General features: G+C 51.9%; 2 protein-coding genes and 1 long non-coding RNA gene across 3 annotated transcripts in view; all 3 read left to right on the forward strand.

Annotated features, from left to right (window-relative positions):
* The window catches only part of LOC143840543 (disintegrin and metalloproteinase domain-containing protein 9-like), a 31,120-nt gene extending 26,147 nt beyond the window's left edge, over positions 1 to 4,973 (forward strand). Inside the window, exons 19-21 of the mRNA XM_077344156.1 lie at positions 750 to 827; positions 3,689 to 3,800; positions 4,879 to 4,973. Coding sequence (XP_077200271.1) covers positions 750 to 827; positions 3,689 to 3,800; positions 4,879 to 4,973 — 285 coding nt within the window. The remainder of the gene's footprint in view (positions 1 to 749; positions 828 to 3,688; positions 3,801 to 4,878) is intronic.
* A 617-nt stretch (positions 4,974 to 5,590) lies between these two features.
* On the forward strand, positions 5,591 to 7,371 carry LOC143840584 (uncharacterized). Its single transcript, XR_013232237.1, has 3 exons — positions 5,591 to 5,618; positions 6,731 to 6,799; positions 7,104 to 7,371. It is a non-coding gene; the product is annotated as an uncharacterized LOC143840584 (long non-coding RNA).
* Positions 7,372 to 11,294: 3,923 nt separating this feature from the next.
* Positions 11,295 to 20,137, forward strand: WDR73 (WD repeat domain 73). The gene is made up of 8 exons (XM_077341148.1): positions 11,295 to 11,542; positions 13,170 to 13,237; positions 13,642 to 13,730; positions 14,065 to 14,153; positions 14,935 to 15,002; positions 16,497 to 16,661; positions 18,419 to 18,805; positions 19,586 to 20,137. Exons 1-8 carry the CDS (start codon positions 11,319 to 11,321, stop codon positions 19,819 to 19,821), a joined length of 1,326 nt encoding a protein of 441 aa, XP_077197263.1. The 5' UTR covers positions 11,295 to 11,318; the 3' UTR covers positions 19,822 to 20,137.
* Positions 20,138 to 20,783: the final 646 nt, after the last annotated feature.

The following is a 20,783-nucleotide window of genomic DNA, read 5'->3' on the forward strand; positions in this document are numbered from 1 at the left end:
GCAGATGCCCTGCCTCTTTTGGATTTTCCTCTCCCCACCCGGTGCAGCCACACCTCCAGCACTGCTGTTGTGCTGAGATTTCTGCTGATTGGTTGGTGTACGGCAGGAACAGCCCCTGTGACTTCCTGTCCTCCCTTTCAGCACTGCCTTCATTGTGTCTAAACTTTTGTGCTGCAGAAGCATTTTTCCTGCTTTAATTGGCCCCCTAAGCAATGCGATCAGCACTCATATCAAGAGGAGTTAAAGAGGAACCTGTGGATCTTTTTTTCCCATGCAGGAGTTTTTATTTATTTATTTTGCTTTTGAATAGCTCCTGTTCCAAATATGCACCATTTTTAACTTTTGAGCATTTTTAAAAACTTTTTCAAAAGTCAAAAAATTAAAACTCCTGTGTGTGAGGGGGGGGGGGGGGAATGAAGATCCACAGCCAGCCTTCGACTCATAGTTGTATTCTCAAGGCCTCAGAAACAGGACTGGCGGAAATGCTCCTTCTTGCAGACCCTCTGGATGGGAGACCTCCAAGGAATACCAGGGGTCCTGTGCAAAGGCCAGCATTAGCAAGCCAGCTCTTGCCCTTAAAAACCCCATGGGGTTGGCAAAAATAGGAAATGAGAATCTTCTGGTTATTGTCGTAATCTGGCTTGGACACCAGAAATACACCCTGAAAACTTTAAAAATACATAAAATTAATGCAGGGTTCCCTGTGGTCAGTGGACAGCTTCATTAACTTTTTATGCATTCCCTTCTAGATCTGCATCAACCGATCCTGCATTCACTTTGGCATTCAGAAGTACGGTTGCGATTCCAGCAAATGTAACAATCGAGGCGTGAGTAGGACCCAAGTGATTTACATCTCTAGTTGCGGGAATGCGGGCCGTGAGACAATTTCCAACTTGTGGAGATGCCCGAATCAGTGTGCATGATACCCAGAGCACAGAAACCAGCCAAAGCCCAAGAAAATGTTAGCCTCAGAGGGGAGCTGGGTTGGTGTGCAGTGGAACACCTCGATTCAAGCCCAGTCCTCAGGGATCAACGAGATTTTCAGGGAATAAGTTTTCGACAATCTCTGACAAAGAACACTTTGACTCTCAAAAGCGCCTACTCTGAAAATCTTGTTGGTAGGCTCAAATCTACCTATTTTAAATCAGGGGTGGCCAAGCTCTGCCTCTCCAGATGTCTATGAACTACAATTCCCATGAGCTTCCTGAGGCACAGGTTATCAAATGTCCCATTCTGTTGACTGGCTTCGAGTCCCTGTAAGGCGGACTGTAAATAAGGCAAGTAAAATCAGGGTTGCCAGCCTCCAGGTGGGAATCACAAAAAATCCTTAAAAGGGGCTGAATACCGTACAATAAAAGGAAAACAATCAACTGATGAAAGAAGTTGATATTTGCCTGTTTTTTATTTCAAATTTATTTATAGTCTTCAAAGCGCCATCCGGTAACAACCATTTTCAAGGTGTTTTCCTCAGGGGCAAAGGCCTCATAAGAATTCTAATAGGCCCTGGAGTGCATTTTAAACCATAAATACCAATTTTCTCAAAAGCGGTGTCAAAGAAAACACCTACAAACTGTTGATTGTGCTTATGCTAAACTCTGTCCCCAAGGGGGACACGCTTTCAGTATGACAAAAAGCCTAAGTTAAAAGCATACCGAAGAGCCTCTTGTGGCGCAGGGTGGTAAGGCAGCAGACATGCAGTCTGGAAGCTCTGCCCATGAGGCTGGGAGTTTGATCCCAGCAGCCGGCTCAAGGTTGACTCAGCCTTCCATCCTTCCGAGGTCGGTAAAATGAGGACCCAGCTTGCTGGGGGGTAAACGGTAATGACTGGGGAAGGCACTGGCAAACCACCCCGTATTGAGTCTGCCATGAAAACGCTGGAGGGCGTCACCCCAAGGGTCAGACATGACCAGGTGCTTGCACAGGGGATACCTTTACCTTTTTATAAGCATACCGTATTATTTATTTATTTTTAAATATATTTTTATTTTATAAATAACAGGAATAGGAAAAAAATTAACATGCTGAGATTGTTAAAAGCAGATCTTCCCCTGTATCCCCCCATTCTCCTCCCTCCAGTGATCAGTCCTCGCCCCATTTCTAATCTCTGTTTGGCAAGAGAGTCCATATGGTCATGCCTTTGTTCTTGATATTCTCCTGGTGGTTTTCGGTTGACTATACCGGTTAATTTAGCCATTTACGAGAGTTCAGCCATTTTATCAAACCGAGTCGATAAAGGTGGTGTTTCTGCTAGTTTCCAGTTCCTGGTTAGTACCAAATCTCGCTTCCGTCGTTTGCATAGAAGAAAAAATTCCTTCCTTGCGACGGACACAAACTTAGTAATGTATATTCTGGTTTCAAAGGAAATGTAGCATTATCCACCACTTCTAATATATCATGAATTTTTATCCAGAATTTTTTGAATTTTTCGTTATACCCCTTGGCTATTCTGCTCATTGCTTTGGGTGTAATATACCATCTGTAAAACATCTTATAGCAATTTTCACTTAGAATTCTTTCAATAAGTCAAAGAGCAGGGATTAGTTAACACAGGGGTAGTCAACCTGTGGTCCTCCATATGCTCATGGACTACAATTCCCATGAGCCCCTGCCAGCATTTGCTGGCAGGGGCTCATGGGAATTGTAGTCCATGAACATATGGAGGACCACAGGTTGACTATCCCTGAGTTAACACACACTCAACATCATCAGCATAACTTTTCAGCTTGAAGTCTTCTCCATCAACATGTAACCCAACATGCTTATCTGCTGCACAGATCTTGGCTTCTGGCATTTTTAATACCAGATTTAACCACAATGGAGTCAGTAGGCATGGTAAGCATTCCGTTAATAAATATTCTTGCTTTTCCTGAGCAGAGTATATACGTTGAATCAGGCCCTGAAATTTTCACCGCTTTCCAATATTCAAAGAGTCGTTCATAGAAACCTCCACGAAACATTGTCAAATGCTTTTTTCGGCGTCCAAGAAGATAAACGCTGTTCTTTGTTGGCTCCTATGGGCAAAATCAATAGCATTTAAAACAAAGCGGATATTGTTTTTCATATCTCTTTTTGGCACGGAGCCTGTTTCGGTCTGAGTTTAGTACCTCACCAATACAGCTTTTTAGACTTCCCGCTAAAATCTTGGCAATAATCTTGTAATCCACATTAAGCAGGGAAATTGTAAGAGTGTAGGGAGAGTGGGGTATAAGGGTTATTGATGCCTGATGCCAAGAATCAGGTTATTTCTTGTCTGGCTGATCCATATTATTTATTCATCTTGACCAGGGGTAGTCAAACTGCGGCCCTCCAGATGTCCATGGACTACAATTCCCAGGAGCCCCTGCCAGCGAATGCTGGCAGCGGCTCCTGGGAATTGTAGTCCATGGACATCTGGAGGGCCGCAGTTTGACTACCCCTGATCTTGACTGTACTCTATTCAGCCCCTTTGTGATTTCTGTATCTTGATTGTTTGTTTATTTAGCCTCCAGGCGGGGCCTGGAAATCTCCCAGCACCCCTATACGGGCCACTCTCCTCCTCAAACAACCCCCTCCTACTCTGGATTCGGGAACCCTAGGCTAGATAGTGCCTCGGCCACCGCACAGCTCTCCTAAGCCGTGTCCCGTTGGCATGTGCAGGGAGACCCAGGTGCTTTTGGGCTACCTGCTGCTCACAGCATTTGTGTTTCAGGTGTGCAACAACCGACAGAACTGCCACTGCGCGGACGGATGGGCCCCTCCCTTCTGCAAGGGCAAAGGGTTCGGAGGAAGCCTTGACAGCGGACCCCCTCCGAAACGCAAGCGTGAGTATCGCGACCCTGCAACGCGGTGTTTGCCTTTCGACGTGCTCCTCGCGAATCATCTTTCCTTGGGGTCCCTGTTTGCAGCGGTGGCCCCATAGATTCCTGTGGATCCGAGTCTCTTGGCCCTGGGTGGGGGACGCTGTGCTGCAAACTGACCCTTTCCACAGCAGACACCCCTGGACTGGACTGGAGGCCTGCGGACTTAAGAGATCTGCAGAATTAGAACTCCTCTCTAGGCGACCTGGAGAACGTGGGTGTGTCAGAGGGGGGATTCTGTGCAGGCCATGCCACTGGAGTCACTCTCCTCCCCAGGCCCCGCCCTCCTCAGGCTCCACCCCCCAAGCCTCCAGGTATTTCCGTGCATTCTGGTCCACTCAGGTTTGGCCTTTGGGTTGCTGGTGCTGCCGCCGCTGGCGTTGGGTGATTCGGTTAGGAGAAGACGAAAAGTACCCAAACCCACTGCTCATCTGGGTACCCTTCAGATGTATTTGAGCCCAATCGCCCATCCCTGTAGCAAATTGCCAATCAGCCAAACCAGTGATTTGGCCCACTTAAACTTCTCGCTCATGGTAGAATACTAAGGTGGGTTTTTTGGTCGTGGGGGGGGGGGAGCACACCAAATAGCAGATCTCTCAGGAACTGTTTGATCTTAAAACCCTTCCAGTTGTCTCTGAGAAATCCTTTTGGCCAGAATAAACAGGGTTCTATATTCTCTCTTTCTCTCTCTTTTGGCAGCTTCACTACCCTGCGGCCAAATGTTTCCTTTCAGCTTCACTGTTGGGCAGGCTCTTTAAGTGCCCTCCTCCCCCAATCCTCGGGGGGGGGGGGGGGAGGACCTGCCCCATTTGCAGCCTTCAAACAGGTGGCCAGGTAGCCCTGAAGCAGCAGGGCCAAGTTTGAGCCCAGGGGCACCTTGAAGACCAGTCAGAGTTTCTTCGTGATACAAATGTCTGTGTGCATGCCCCTTGCTTCTGAAACAGGGACACTAAGTCTCCTTGCCCATCCCATAGAGACACGGGGGGGGGGGGGGCGGAAACGAACATCCAGCATCACGGTGTTCTTCTTCTGTTTTTTCCAGTGCCTCTCAATGTGATAATCGGCTGCACAGTTGGGGCCGTGTACCTTTTGATTTCCGTCAGGCTGATTAGGAAATACGTATTAACTTCTAGGTAAGACCCCCTAAGGAGGGACACGACGGAGGTTTATAAAATTGTGCACGGGGCGGGGGGTGGGGGGCAAAAGCCAGTGACCAAGCGCACTTTCTCCCCCTCTCCTAAAAGTCTGCCCCTCTTGGGCCGCCAACGAAGCGGAAAGGGTGGTCCAGGGAAACACGTATTTACACAGCGAGGGATTAAAATACGGGATCTGGAGCCAGAGGGACTGCGTGGAAAAGGGACTTGACAGATTCAAGGAGAGATCAGTTAGTGCAGGGGTAGTCAAACTGCGGCCCTCCAGATGTCCATGGACTACAATTCCCAGGAGCCCCTGCCAGCATTTGCTGCAGGGGCTCCTGGGAATTGTAGTCCATGGACATCTGGAGGGCCGCAGTTTGACTACCCCTGAGTTAGTGTCTACTGGCCGCAGTGACTGAAGGGAACCTCCATGTTCAGTGGCACTAATTCTCTGACTCCAGTTCCAGGAGGCAACATCAGGGGAAGGCCTCAGCCTTCTGCCCTGCGTTGGCCTTCCAGAAGAGCTCGTTTGCTGGTGTGTGATGTTGCACAAGGCGGGCCACTGGCTTGATCTCAGCAGGGCTTTTCTCACGTTCTTGTTCTCGCTGTTTAATTACAGGGAAGGGAAACAGAACTCGATGATGCTGTAAGTGCCCTAAAACATTTTGTGTCTGTTTTGAACGTGAGCCTGACCAAAGGTCACCCAGCAAGCTTCCATGAGAGAGTGGAGACTCGAACCCAGATCCCAATCTGGCATTCTGTCACACTACACCAGTCAATTTTACCATTGAGAAACCCCTGAAACATTCTTCAGGCGCTGAGAAACCCCGAAAGTGCAGAATAGGGTTGTGAAGCAGAGCCGTGGACACGCCCACCAAGAGCCCCTCCCCTTCCCACCCCTCCAGGATCATCACTGGCCATTTGGGAGGGGAGGGGGGATCTGGACGTCATGGCCATATATGGACATATCACCTGATAAATGTTTAACAAATGTCTAACTCATTTGGGTAGGGGTAGTCAAACTGCGGCCCTCCAGATGTCATGAACTACAATTCCCAGAAGCTTCTGGGAATTGTAGTCCATGGACATCTGGAGGGCCGCAGTTTGACTACCCCTGCATTTGGGAACCCTTCCCGGGCTGTCAAGGAACCCTTGTTGAGAAACCCAAACTCTACTCTGAATTGGGCCCTGAAGTGAATTGGAAGCCAAGGTAGATGGGCCAGGACTGGGGTGCCATGTTCCCTACGACCCACTCCAGACAACAGCCTGGTTGCATCTATTGAACTTTCTGGACAGTCTTCAAGGGCTGGCCCACCTAAATTGTACTGCAGTAATCTAATCTCGATATAACGGAGCACCACAGTGGCCAGGAAAGGCTCCACCTGGTGAACCCGTTGAAGATGGCAACAGGTAGACCTGGCTACACCTGTGATCTGCAAATCTAACCAGGGGGGAAGGGTTCAGCAGCACCCACAAATTATGAACCTTTATGGACAGGGCAACCCCAACCAGGACAGGAAGAGGAAGAAGAGTTGGTTGACTTATACCACGCTTTTAACTTCCTGAAGGAGTCCCAAAGTGTCTTACAAACACCTTTTCCTTCCTCTCCCCATGAGAGACACCCTGGGAGGCTCTGAGGGTCAGTATATTGGGGCAGCCCACCGGGAGGGAGATGCCGTGGGGGCACCTCACTCTCCATGTCCCCTTCGGCTGCCCAGTCGGAGGGACCGTCTCAAGCCAACTTCTTGATCCCAGCAGCTGTCAATGCCGGAGGCTGATGAGGAGGAAGAGAAGCTCCCCAAGGAAACCACAGAGAAGACCCTCCAGGCAAGTCTCCAGCCCAGCGTCTCCCCCACCGGAACCCCTCCCTTTGGGAACTGCAGCTGTTCCCCTGAGGACAGAGATCAGTCCCCCCAGAGATAATAGCTGCTTTGGAGGGGGGGGCTCTAGGGCACTGCACCCCACTAATGTCCAAGTCCTCCCCAGGTGTCCCCCACCCCAGAGCTAAAGTAAGGAGCATTTCTTCTTTCGGGGCTTGCAGCACTGTCCGGATCTGCACCCTGAAGGGGGCATTCCACACCAAGTCCCCTGAGCAAGCCAGCGGGATTAACACTCACTTCCTGTCTTTTAGGGACGATAACTCCCGAGAGGGGGCTTCTTCGACACCTGTGAGCTTTCCACTGCAGAAGATCTCGGTCCCTGGAGGAGGAAGTGGTGATATTTCCCCCACCGATTGCCGTTGTGCCAGTCTTCCGGCTCTTCCTTTCCTGCTAGTGACTAGCCTTCTCCCTTCTCAGACTCTTTGGAAACTGCCTCTACCTGTTACTCGTGTGATGCTCTTTGGGTAATTCCAGGTGGCAGCCAGTTTTGGGAAGGAAATACACCCCATCTCACCCTCACGTGTGGTTTCTGCAGTGTTGTTTCTAGCGGCGCCGTATGAATTGCACTCCCTGGTCCAATGGGGGCTGGAAAGGTCTGAAGATCTTTTAGGGACACAGGACTTGTACCCCTCCCAAAGCCACAAACAGCAGCTCTTTGAAGACTTTGCTAGAGAAACACCTGCTATGGGGGTATCTGGATGAAAGATACCGTGGACTGTGCCTCAGACCATGAGCTACGATCCAGCTCCTCTGTGCCCCAGCCTGCACCTCCCCTTCCTGTCACACTCTGCCTTGCTTGAAATCTGATCAGCTGTTGTTGCAGCACTTGGGAAGTTCATTCTGCACACGTTGGATAATGCAGTTTGGAAGCACATCTCTCTATTTTGCACTGGAAAACCAGGGGCTTATCAGCACTGGGCTTTTAATGCTTGTTGGGCTCAGTTTTAAAAAAAGCTATCTGTACCGACCCCAATTTCCACTCTGATGCTGCCCAGGTCTTTTCTCCGATTTGCAGAGCTGAGGATTGACTCTGCAGTCACACTGCTTATTTGGCAGCATATCCAAGAGTTGATTTTCTCCACTTCGGCGAGGAAATAAGGGCCTTCTCTTCCAGGTGCAGATGCCTCACCTGTTTCAGAGTTTCTTCCCCCCCCCCCCATCACAGACATTTTTCAAAGGTCTCTGCTGATTGGTTGGCTCCTGGCAGCAGCAGACCCTTTCATTTCTGGTGCTGCCTGAAATCTGGGCTTTCATGCTGCTAAGCTATTTTCCCTAATATACAAGTTGTAGAATCCTAGAATCACAGAATCATAGAGTTGGAAGGGGCCATACAGGCCATCTAGTCCAACCCCCTGCTCAACGCAGGATTAGCCCAGAGCATCCTAAAGCATCCAAGAAAAGTGTGTCTCCAACCTTTGCTTGAAGACTGCCAGTGAGGGGGAGCTCACCACCTCCTTAGGCAGCCTATTCCACCGCTGAACTAGAATCACAGAATCATAGAGTTGGAAGGGGCCACACAGGCCATCTAGTCCAACCCCCTGCTCAACGCAGGATCAGCCCTAAGCATCCTAAAGCATCATAGAGTTTGAAAAGGAGCTCCTGGGTCATCTAGTCCAGCCCCCCACAATACAGGACACTCATGACCCTCTTGCTCACCCACTGTAAAGTCCTCTTTAAGTAATGCAAGAAGCACTCATAGAAGAAAGAGTTAAAGAGATCAGCTGTCTCTGCCTCCAGCTGCCTTACTCTCCATGTGATGGGGGAGAGTTTGGCAATTTGTTTCTTAAAGTGAGGAGGAGACATTGCCTGTCTTTCCTTGGGGGAAAAAGGGAGGGAAAACACCACAGGACCCGGCACAGAGACTTTGGATGCAGTGTGTCTAATCAGTAAAGACTTTTGAAAAGTATTTCCCTCCCTCCCCCACCTACCATCTTTTTTGAAAGAAAGCCTTAAGCGTCCCCTTAACCGTAAAACAAGAAGCACTGAAATGCAAAACCCAAAGCCCAGAAGAGAAAGCCCCTGTCAGAAACCAATCAAGAGAGACCAATTAACAGCTCAAGCAAACAGAAAGGGAGGAGGGGGGAAGAATCTTGGCAATCTGGGTTTTCTCATGCGCATGCAGATTTAAGTTCTGTAATTTCGAGCAGAATATCCCAGAGAGAAGACAGCTGCAGAAGGCAGGAACAGATGCGAACAGGATCAGGTTCAAAGAGATACCGCTGCAAATCGAAATTAAATGGTGGGTGCAGACAGGACCCCAATGGCAAAAGCGCTGAATGTGCGCTATCCAACAGGTGGGGAATGAGCAGGTTTTGGAGGAACCTAAGCCTGGAATAAGATTTATGATAGAGGGCAGCTCTCACTGCACTTTCAGCTGAGTTTTCCAGTGCACCAGTGGCCAATATTCTGAAGTGCGCTGGAAGTGCATTATCTAAGGCAGGGGTAGTCAACCGGTGGTCGTCCAGATGCCCATGGACTACAATTCCCATGAGCCCCTGCCAGCAAATGCTGGCAGGGGCTCATGGGAATTGTAGTCCATGGACATCTGGACGACCACAAGTTGACTACCCCTGATCTAAGGTGTGTGGAAGGGGCCGGTTTTTTTAAAAGGTTTAACTTTGAAAAGTAGCACGCCAAAGGGAGAACTCGCATATGAGCCCAGCAGCACCACAGAGACCAGTACGCTTTTCTGGGTAAGAGATTTTGAGAGTTCAAACACCCTTGGGCAGAGAGCACCTGAGGAAGGCAGTGTTGACTGTCAAAGTCTTCTCCCTCAAAAATCTGGTGGGCTTCCAAGGTGCTCCTGGACTTGAATCTAAGTGTTCCGCTGCAAGCCCAAAGGAAGCAAGGAGGGGAAGACGCTGCACTGTGAATCCCAGGGGAAAGTCCGGATCCCCAGTATGAAGTGACCCTTTCCTGCCTCCACCCACTTCCTTCTCCCAAGCATACAAGAAGCAGCAGAGATGGTTTTTATACCCCACATTTCACTACCCGAAGGAGACTCAGAGCAGCTTAAAGGTAAAGGTATCCCCTGTGCAAGCACCGAGTCATGTCTGACCCTTGGGGTGACGCCCTCTAGCGTTTTCATGGCAGACTCAATACAGGGTGGTTTGCCAGTGCCTCCCCCAGTCATTACCGTTTACCCCCCAGCAAGCTGGGTCCTCATTTCACCGACCTCGGAAGGATGGAAGGCTGAGTCAACCCTGAACCGGCTGCTGGGATCGAACTCCCAACCTCATGGGCAGACAGCTTCAGACAGCATTTCTGCTGCATTACCACTCTGCACCACAAGAGGCTCTCAGAGCAGCTTACAAATGCCTTTTTCTTCCTCTGCCCACAACCGGCACCCTGCCAGGTAGGTGGGGCAGAGAGAAAGCTCTGAGAGAACTGTAACTGGCTCAGGGTGGAGGAGGCCTGGGGAATCACCAGTAGCTCTCCAGATTTGAGGCTGATGCTCCTAACCATGCTCACCCTTTGGGGTTCATCTGCTGTTAGAATTGTGCACAAGGTATCCGACCGTGCATGCCCTCTAGCATTTTACGAGAATGCCAAAAATGGTGACCTCAAGATGCCCCAGTGGGATTGAAAGGGTGGGAGGCACAGAAGAGTGGGGGTGGGGTGGGGTGGGGAAGGCCTAATTATTTCTGATGATGAAGTCCCCAAGGCTTCTGAGGCAGCTCACCATAACAGAAACTACACTGAAGCCCAGCACGGGAACCATTAAAGCAGGGGTAGTCAAAACTGTGGCCCTCCAGAGGTCCATGGACTACAATTCCCATGAGCCCCTGCCAGCATTCTGCCACCCTCGGGAGACCTATAAGAGGAGGGGTAGTCAAACTGCGGCCCTCCAGATGTCCATGGACTACAATTCCCATGAGCCCCTGCCAGCATTCTGCCACCCTTGGGAGACCTATGAGGGGTAGTCAAACTGCGGCCCTCCAGATGTCCATGGACTACAATTCCCATGAGCCCCTGCCAGCATTCTGCCACCCTTGGGAGACCTATAAGAGGAGGGGTAGTCAAACTGCGGCCCTCCAGATGTCCATGGACTACAATTCCCATGAGCCCCTGCCAGCATTCTGCCACCCTTGGGAGACCTATAAGAGGAGGGGTAGTCAAACTGCGGCCCTCCAGATGTCCATGGACTACAATTCCCATGAGCCCCTGCCAGCGAATGCTGGCAGGGGCTCATGGGAATTGTAGTCCATGGACATCTGGCGGGCCGCAGTTTTGACTACACCTGCATTAAATCCAAACCGCACAGCGCACAGGAAAAAAACACACAACTATCCGGGAAAGCATTGAGGCTAAATTGTTCAAGGACTACGACTCCCATGAGCCCTTGCGAGGGGGCGTGGCCAACCCAACCCAGTTCTCCCGATTGGAGGCCGCCGTTCTTCACCAGGCGCAAAAGGTCGCGGGTTCAATCCCGGGCGTCTCCAGCCGGGGACCCTGGAGGGCTGCGCATGCTCCCCGCACGGCCGCCTCCCGGGGACCCCCGGCCTGGAGTTGGAAACCGAGCCCCACGCGAGGGAGCGCCCGCCCCTTTCCCCTCGCCCCGCCCCCTCCAGGGCTGGCCCGGCTCGGCACGTGACCGCTGTGCCCACGTGACCGCCCTCTTGCCGGCGGAGATGCGGGAGGAGGAGGAGGAGGAGGAGGAGGAAGGCTGGCTGCTGGACTCGCTGCGCCTGTAAGGACCCGGGAGCATCTCCCGCTCCTCCCTCCCGGGAGCCCCCTGGCGGCCAAGCGCGTCCTCCGCCGCGGCTGGACGGGGCGGGGGTCTTTTGGGGGGCGACAGCGTCACCTGCCCCCGTGCAAAGGGAGAGATCCGTGCATGGAGCCGAGCCTGCCCAGCCGCTAGCCCCGCATCCCATCGGCCCATCCGGATCGGGGCCAAGCGCTGCAGGGGTCTCTGCGGAGCGACCTCCCAGACAAGTCCCAGCCGGGCCGGCCCACTTTGCCTCTGGGAGCTGGGCTAGCCTGCGCTGCCTGGGTGGCACGGGCATGAGTTTGCTTTCTCCTGTCAAGTTTCTAGTTCTCACTGGACCAGCCCTTAGGAAGCCCCTGGGCCCCAGCCCTGCTGCTGCAAGAGGCACGGAGGGTTCGAACTCGGGTCCGGTGTCATAGAATCATAGAGTTGGAAGGGGCCATAGAGGCCATCTAGTCCAACCCCCTGCTCAACGCAGGATCAGCATCCTAAAGCATCCAAGAAAAGTGTGTATCCGACCTTTGCTTGAAGACGGCCAGTGTCGGTCACAGGGAGCATGCACACATCCTTCCTGAGGGTGCATATCTCGGGGGGGGGGGGACTCAGTTCACAAATGAAGCCAAGACCTGGATGGGTGTGGGGTTTGGGTCACACCATCCTGAGAATTGCTCTGTGCATGCACTGTGGGTGCCTCTGCTGGAACCTGGGAAGGGGGCACCTCATCTTGCACCGCCTGGGGGTGCTTTTGTGGTCTGGGGGTTTGAGTGCCACTGTCTGGCTTGGCTTTGGGGGCACAGCTTGAAGACTTATCAGGCAAATCCAAAATGTACTCCTTTACTGGAGGCAGGGAGGGGCTGTCCCCTTTGCCCCCTCCAAATGGTGTTGTCAAGAGCTCACATTAAATTAAACAACAGATGCCCCATTTGCATTATTCGGGTAATGATTTTGCCCCCTCTGGAGAGGGCTTAGACTTTCAGGGCAGAGGTGGGATTCGAACCTGGGTCTCCCAGATACGAGTCCGGCTGCCTGAATCATAGAATCATAGATTTGGAAGGGGCCATATGGGCCATCTAGTCCAACCAACTTGAGACTTCTTGCACCCAGTGACAATTACATCCCACTGTCTTGTGTCCTGCACAGCTGGGCTATAAACATAATCCTGAATCAGGGCTGGACTTTGTAAAAAGGTAGACTTTTTCAGTTATAAATATGCTGCTTGTTGACTTCCGTTCTTGGAGAAGAGTTGGTTTTTATATTCCACATTTCACTCCATGAAGGAGTCTCAAAGTGGCCTACAATCGCCTCCCCTTCCTCTCCCCACAACAGGCCCCCTGTGAGGCTGGTGGTACTGAGAGAGCTCTGAGAGAAACTGCTCTGTATGTTAATAGGACTGTGACTACCCGAAGGTTGGCCAAATGTGGAGGAACGGGGAATCAAACCCAGCTCACCGGATTAGAAGCCGCTGCTCTTAACCACGACACCAAGCCGGTGGAGCTTAGAGCGATTCTCCCCTTCCTCCCTCTTGGGGCACCTGAGGGTTACTCAGCTCTTTAGCCTGAAAGAGAGAGCTCCACCCAAACAGCCCCTGCAGGTGTTGCTTCTCACTTAGGTACAACGACCTCCACGTCTTTGAGCTTCACGAGCCCACCCGGGTCATCGAGTGGACAGGAGAAAAAAGTAAGTGGTCTTCCTTCATGGTTCTAAGAGGGGATAAGACAGATTCAAGGAGAAGTCTGTCAGTGGCTGTGAGCCAGGCTGGAGGAGGGCATCTCCACGGGCAGAGGCAGCCAGCCTCTGAAACTCTGGAAACCTCTGGAAGGCCTCGTCCTCTGCCCCATTGCTGCCCCATTGCTAGAGAAGGAACTGGGTGGTCCTTGTGTGAGACCGGAGGGTGGACTGGATGGACCCAGCAGGGCTCTCCTGAGGGTTTTATGAGGACTAGCAACTTGTGTGTTTGAAAGAAATAGAGGGAAGGGGGGAAACATAAGGAAAGGACACAGATTTCCAGATGTTCTGACTTCATAGCCTCTGTAGGTTCCTTGATCTTGAATTCCAGTCTTTGTTGATGATTATTTTTCTAGGGATCTGCATCGCAGGATATGGCGACAGAAGGCGAAATGAGATTCTCCAGCTGCTTTTGCCCCCCAGGCTGTCTGCAAAGGAGAACCAGGTAAAGGTGGTCCAAAGTCCTCTCTGGAATGGCAGATCTTAGGGCCTCCCTTCATGTTTTTGCTAATCAGGATTTAATTATGCAAGTATGCCGAGCACCAATTGCTTAAAAGAACAAAATAGTTTTGTGGAAACACAACAAACTTTGTAACAGAGGAAAGAGGTAGTTGTAACTGTTTAACTGACTAATGTTCTTCTTTTGGAGAGAAAGCAGGCAGAAAGTGTCCTCAAAAGAGCAGGAAGTCACCAGTTGAGCCAATCAGGACATAGAAGGTGAAGATTTCTTCCCCTCCCACCAGCACAGCATCTTTCATGGGGCTCCTTGGCTTTTTCAGGGACTGTGTCCGGAAAGAGATTTCAAGGTGGAATGCGGTGGATTTTCAGACCGCCCGATCTTCAACCTGAAGCACGTCCCAGAGACCAGGTAGGCTGTTTGGAAGAAGAGGAAGAAGCAGAGCCAGGTCTTCCTTCTGACCGATGGTCATAATCAAACATTTAATTCTCAGCGCGGTTCTATCTGTGGATATTTAAATCCAGAGATTGGGACCAGGGACAGACAGGACAAATCTTTCCTCAAACTGGACAGAAGCCCCAGGCTTGCAGAAAAATCTGCATATGCAGCTGCACAACGGTGGTTTTATTTTTTTGGGGGGGAGGGGGAGGCATCCAGGTGGATGGAAGAGGGAAAACTGGATGAGAGGGAGGGGGGCAGATAATTTAAGATGGCTGATGGATGGAAAGAAGGAAGGAGGCTGTGGGGGTTGCCAGGGAAGAGAAAGAGATGGGGAAGTAAGAGATAACCCATGCCAGGCTCTGCCGGTCCCCTGCTTGTAATTTCTAAAAAGGAGCACAGAATTTTAGAATCACAGAATTGGAAGGGACCTCCAGGGTCATCTAGTCCAACCCCCTGCAGAATGCAAGACGTTCACAAGTCCCAGAGGGACTTGTCAGAGGCTGTCTAGCCTCCGCTTAAAAACTTTATTTGGTTTATCCACCTCTCCAGACAGCTCATGGAAGGGTGCTGCGAATAATAACCGTTCAGTGGATTTTTTTTTTTTTTTTTTGCTGTGCGTTGCTAGAACAGCTAGAGGTATTGAGGGGTGGCCATCCTGGACTCCGGAGTGCTTCTAGCAAAGGTGCAGGAAAAGGAACGCAGCCCCTTGTCCTCTTACGGTGCTTTGGCTCCTCTCTGTTTGCCCCCACAGCTTGCTGGTGAGCAGCGGCCTGCCAGACGGTTCCCTGCAGGTGTGGCACATGGAGCCGGACGAGACAGGTGAGTGGCTGCAGAGCTGCCAGGAGGTTCGGGTTAGTGTCTCCCTGTTGCCCGCCATACCTGAGAGGCCCAGGCCGGATGACAGGGCTTAGCAGGAGGTCAGAGAGGTAGCAGCTCCCCCCCCCCCCAGTTTCACACCTTGGTGGGTGGCCTCGTTGCTCTGAAGAAGCAGAACAGAGTTCAAGTCCAGGGACACCCTGAAGACCAACAAAGCTTTATTCTGGGTATACGACACAATTCCGTGTACGCTTCTTTATATACATCGAAATGGAATAGAATCATAGAATCGTAGAGTTGGAAGGGGCCATGAAGGCCATCTAGTCCCACCCCCTGCTCAACGCAGGATCATCCTAAAGCAAAGTTACCAGTCCATACATACGGAGTAGGAGCTGGGTTTTCAAACCTTGCTTTTCAGTAGCCAAAGAAGGCCCAAAGCACCTTTTCCCTTCCCCTCCCCACCGCAGACACACTGCGAGGTAGTTGGGGCTGAGAGAGCTCCAAGAGAACTGCTCTGCGAGAACAGCTCTGTGAGAACTGGAACAGATCACCCAGCAGGCTGTATGTGGGAGGAGGAGTGGGGAACCTGGTTCTCCAGATTAGAGCCCCCCTGCCTGCCATTCTTTGACCCTGACGCCGTGCTGGCTCTCAAATCAGAGGGTGGGAGACTCATAACTTCCCTTTCCATGTGAGGAAGTCCATGTGCAGGAAAGCTCATACCTTGAATAGAACTCGGTTGGCCTTAAAGGTGCCCCTGGACTCATGCAATGGCTGGCCTTCCCCTCCGCCAGTGAGGTGGCTTTGGGACTGTTTGTGCTTATTCCTGTCCTGCTTTTTCTCCCCAGATGGGGTTGAGAACAGCTTAGGACTTCTTCCCCACCCCTCTTTTCTCACAAAAACAGTCCTGTGAAGTAGGCCAGGCAGAGCGTTTGTGACAGGCCAAAGGATATGAACCCATTCCGCCCAAGGTCCCAAGCCTCCATCTGAGACACGGCAGTGCCTCTGAGCTGGCAGTGAGTTCCCAAAGAATCATAGAATCCTAGAGTTGGAAGGGACCTCATGGGTCATCTAGTCCAACCCCCTGCACTATGCAAAGTTTTATTCCATGTTGTGTGAAGACATACCTTCCCGGGTCTGCCACAGAGCCAGGTCTCTGTGTGTGCTGGGAATTCTTTGCAAAGGAATTCATGGCCCCTCTCTCCAAGCTGCAGTGGTCCAGCCCTCACAGACACTGACCCCGGGTCTCCCGTGGGGCCAAAAGACAGCCTCTGTGAGTCATGCCCACCTGACCTGGCCGAATCAGCCTATCTGACATTTCTCCTACCCTGCTTGCAACCAGCTCAGAGCAGCATAAGTGGCTCTGCTCACAACAACCCTGCAAGGTAGGGCAAACAGAGAGGAGGACAGGCGCACCCCACAGGCAGGTGAGGGATCTGACGCCAGATCCGAGGCCGGCGCTCTCCCCCCTTGTACCGCTCTGCCTCTCTGTCTGTACAGATGTCATTAAGCCCGTCAGAACCATCCCCGCAGCAGGAGGCCATGAGCCAACCTGGGCCAAAATCGCCACGGCTCCCTCCAAGTCTGGCTGGGTGCTCCACGGGCAGAAGATCAGCGATGTTCAGGTGACCGAGATCGAATCCGGGAAGACAGTCTTCAGGACAGGTAACTGCTCCTTCCCCTTCCTGGCGCTGTTCCAGAGGACCCCACCCCTGAGACTCGTGGGCAGATATCTGTTTGGTCCTGCAGTCTCCTGTTTTCCGTTCCATTTGCACCCTGCTGGGAAGATCCCCTGGTGGTCAAAAGAGACCAGAGCAAAAGAAAATGTTTTCTTGATAATTTTGGTCTAAGTCCCTGCTGGATCAGATCAGTGGAGACTTGATGGCCTGTGCAGATGTTTAAAAACCTTTTGGTGACCACAGCTGCCACAGCACAATCATAGTCACTGTGTGCTTGTGGCAGCCATAGAATCATAGTTGGATGGGACCCCTTGGGTCCTCTAGTCCAACCCCCTGCATAATGCAGGAACTCACAACTATCTGCCCACCCACAGTGACCCCAATTTCATGCCCAGATGATTCCCCCCCCCAAAAAAAAAGAATCCCAGAAGCCATGGTGTGTGTCATGTTGCCCCATTCATGGACGCAGGGTCTCTGGGCGTTTCTCCATGCTGTGACCGCTTCATTTCACCCCTCTTGGTTTCTTAGATCGCTGGGTACCTTGTTCACGGCTTGTTATATCTGAACAGTGTCTGAAGGGGAAAACATCTCCTTGGGGATTGTTCAGCGTCAAATCCTGAGTTGCTTTCACTTTGGAAGGTGAAAAGGCTTTTCTGTGGGAACAGCTTTTGGCGCTAAATCACCCGGGTGAAAGAGGGGGCGGGGGTTGGGCTGAGGCCCATGTGCATCTTGACCCTTCATTGCCTGTTGGGATTGTTTGCCTATTGTTACTCTTTTAGACTGAGAGCCTCTTGCGGCGCAGGGTGGTAAGGCAGCCGACATGCTGTCTGAAGCTCTGCCCATGAGGCTGGGAGTTCAATCCCAGCAGCCGGCTCAAGGTTGACTCAGCCTTCCACCCTTCCGAGGTCGGTAAAATGAGCACCCAGCTTGCTGCTGGGGGGTAAACGGTAATGACTGGGGAAGGCACTGGCAAACCACCCCGTATTGAGTCTGCCATGAAAACGCTGGAGGGCGTCACCCCAAGGGTCAGACATGGCCCGGTGCTTGCACAGGGGATACCTTTACCTTTTTTACTCTTTTAGATTAAAATAAAACTCCTTATGGATGTTCCACTGAGGAGGTGATAGGATAGCCATCTTCCTGTATTAGGAGGGCTGACACCTAGAAGATGGAGCAGAGTTGTTTGGTGTGGCCCCAGAGGATCAGACCAGAATTCAAAAGAATTTTCAGGCTGATTCTGGGAACTTAAGCAGGTGGTGAGTGGGTGGGCAGGAAGGGATGTGCCAGGGTTTGTCCCTTGTGGCCCTTCCTGGCACTGGTAGTTGTGAATTTCCTGCATTTAGCTGGTGTGGTTATACCAGATGGCCGTGGAGGTACCTTCCAACTTGTCGCATCTGGAATCTTTACAGTGATCCTATCACTGCCTGAGGTCATTTTCTCTGTCTTTCCGGAAGTGCATCATGGGACTGTGTTTTTGTGGCTGGCTCCGCCTTCTGCGGCAGCCATTTTGCAACTGTACCCACCATGCCGTGTCGTTCCAAAGGTGTCCGGAGGCTCAGAGAGTCTGGCCGTTGTGTACCTGTATGTATATACTGTGTCTTGACAATAAAGTTGAGCTGGCAAGGCAGAATTTCCCCGAGCCCAGAACTGTGCTGGGCTCTCCTGGTGGGTCTTTGCTCGGTGTCGTCCCCCCCCCCCCACACACACACACACACACTCCCTTCTTGTGGTCCCTTTCTGCAGGCTCCACCAACCATGATGAACTGGCCACGCTGGAGTTCTTGGACCAAGCCACGGTTCTGGCCTGCAGCTCCAGTGGGCGGCTCTTCCTCGCAGACGTCAGGCAGCCCCAGGGCCTCTTGGGAGTGGCAGAGGACGCGCCTGTCCCTTTGGCCCCGGCCGAGGGGAGATGGTGCGCGGCAGTGAGGCACGGCCCACAGAGGTTCGTTGGGGACCACCCCCAGGTCGCTCGGCTCTCCGCAGGAGGCTGCGTCGTGCTTACGGACCCCCGGAATACAGCACGGCCCCTGAAGGCGGCCACAGGGTGTGTGCCCGCTCCTAGACGCGCGGGGTCAGAGTTCCTGTGCGTCTCCTTCGCGCCACAACTGCAAGAGTGCCTGGCTATATCGGGTGAGATGTGTTGCCGTTGTTAAAAATAGTTTTTAAAATTTTGGGGAAAAAAGATTCAAAGCTACAAGACTACAAAAAAAGGAGGAGTGATGTAGAGGAAAGACTTCCAGTAGTATCTGCAATAGAAGTAAAGTTACAAACTTTTACTGACTTAGAGCCAGTTTGGTGTCGTGGTTAGGAGGAGTGTGGACTTCTAATCTGGCATGCCGGGTTTGATTCCCTGCTCCTCCCCCACATGCAACCAGCTGGGTGAACTTGGGCTCGCCATGGCACTGATAAAACTGTTCTGACCGAGCAGGAATATCAGGGCTCTCTCAGCCTCACCCACCCCACAGGGTGTCTGTTGTGGGGAGAGGAAAGGGAAGGCGACTGGAAGCCGCTTTGAGACTCCTTCGGGTAGGGAAAAGCGGCATATAAGAACCAACTCTTCTTCTTCTTCTTCTACTACTTAGTGATTATGACCTTTCTAGTCTCTAAATCTCCCCCCCCCCCCCAAATTGGCAAAATCACAAGGCTTTGTGTCATGTTTAAGATCCTCCAAGGGGGCAATGAATTCATTAATACCCTGCTTTTCTCCACAAGGGGGATCTGAAATGGCTTATATTTAGTCTGTGGCTGGCCTAAGGCCTCCCCAGCAAGCTTCCCAGGCTCAAGTGGTGATTCGAACCCGGGCCTCCCAAGAACAACCCTCTTAACCCCCGGCTCTTGTTTGAAGACCCTGTGTGACGTTGTCCTCCTCCATGTCCTCTTCCCCCCCCCCTTCTCTTTTCCCTCTCCAAGGCTTTGACGGAACCGTCCGCATCTATCGCACCCAGAGCTGGGGCCCGGCCCCCCAGGACGCCGAGCCCCTCTTCATTCACCGAGGGCACGTTTTCAGCAGCGCTGAAGCCGCCGACCGTTCCGCCCTGGTGACCGCTCACACCTGGCACCCTTGCAGGCCTCACACCCTGTTGTCGGCAGCCACGGACGGGTCGCTCCACGCGTGGGACTGGGTGGACCCTTGCGGGGCCACGTAGACCCCCTCCCCCTCCTTTGCTGATCCCATTTGTAAATTTTACTTCATTTCTAAATTTTCCCCATGACTTTGGAGCGGGGCCCACGTGACACGCCTTACTCCTTTGGAGACTGGGAGCTTTGCCAAATTTATTGTACTACTTTTCACATTTAACACATGGAAAAAGGTTTGTAATTTGCAGCCACTGATGAAGATTGGGAAAGAGGGATAAAATTACCTGGGACCCCCATTTTGGTTGCTGTTATATTGGTCAAATTACTGGACATAATGTATATTGAGGACCACAGTTTGTAACATTAAATGGTGGAGAAGACGGATTTGATTTTCTTATTGGATCTTATTTACAATAAATCCATAGTGTTTCTTTGCTCTCCAACATCTCAGGCAGGTCTTCCCCCTCCCCTCCTCTCCCCTCCTGCCTGTCCCTTTCAACTGGAGACGCTGCTGGGGACTGAACCTGGGACCTCCTGCATGCCAAGCAGAGGCTCTGCCCGAGCCATGGCCCTTCCCTATGGCTCTCCAGGGTCTCACACAGAGGTCTTTCCCATCCCATCCCATCCCCTCCTGCCTGGCCTTTTCAACTGGAGACGCTGCTGGGGATTGAACCTGGGACCTCCTGCCTGCCAAGCAGAGGCTCTGCCACTGAGTCAGGGTCTCAGGCCAAGGTCTTTCCCCTCCCCTCCTGCCTGGTCCTTTTCACTGGAGATGCTGCTGGGGATTGAACCTGGGACCTTCTGCAGGCCAAGCAGAGGCTCTGCCCCTGAGCCAGGGTCTCAGGTCAAGGTCTTCCCCTCCCCTCCTGCCTGGTCCTTTTAACTGGAGATGTCAGGGATTGAACTGAAGTCTGCTATACTCCTGACCTCTCCTCGCACATACATGAAGCTGTCTTATACTGTTCCAAGAAAGGAAGGGTGGCTGCTTCGGGCAGAGGTCTTTCACATCACCCACAGCATGGTCCTCTTA

This window comes from Paroedura picta, chromosome 6, assembly GCF_049243985.1.
Source record: "Paroedura picta isolate Pp20150507F chromosome 6, Ppicta_v3.0, whole genome shotgun sequence".
Classification (NCBI taxonomy): Eukaryota; Metazoa; Chordata; class Lepidosauria; order Squamata; family Gekkonidae; genus Paroedura; species Paroedura picta.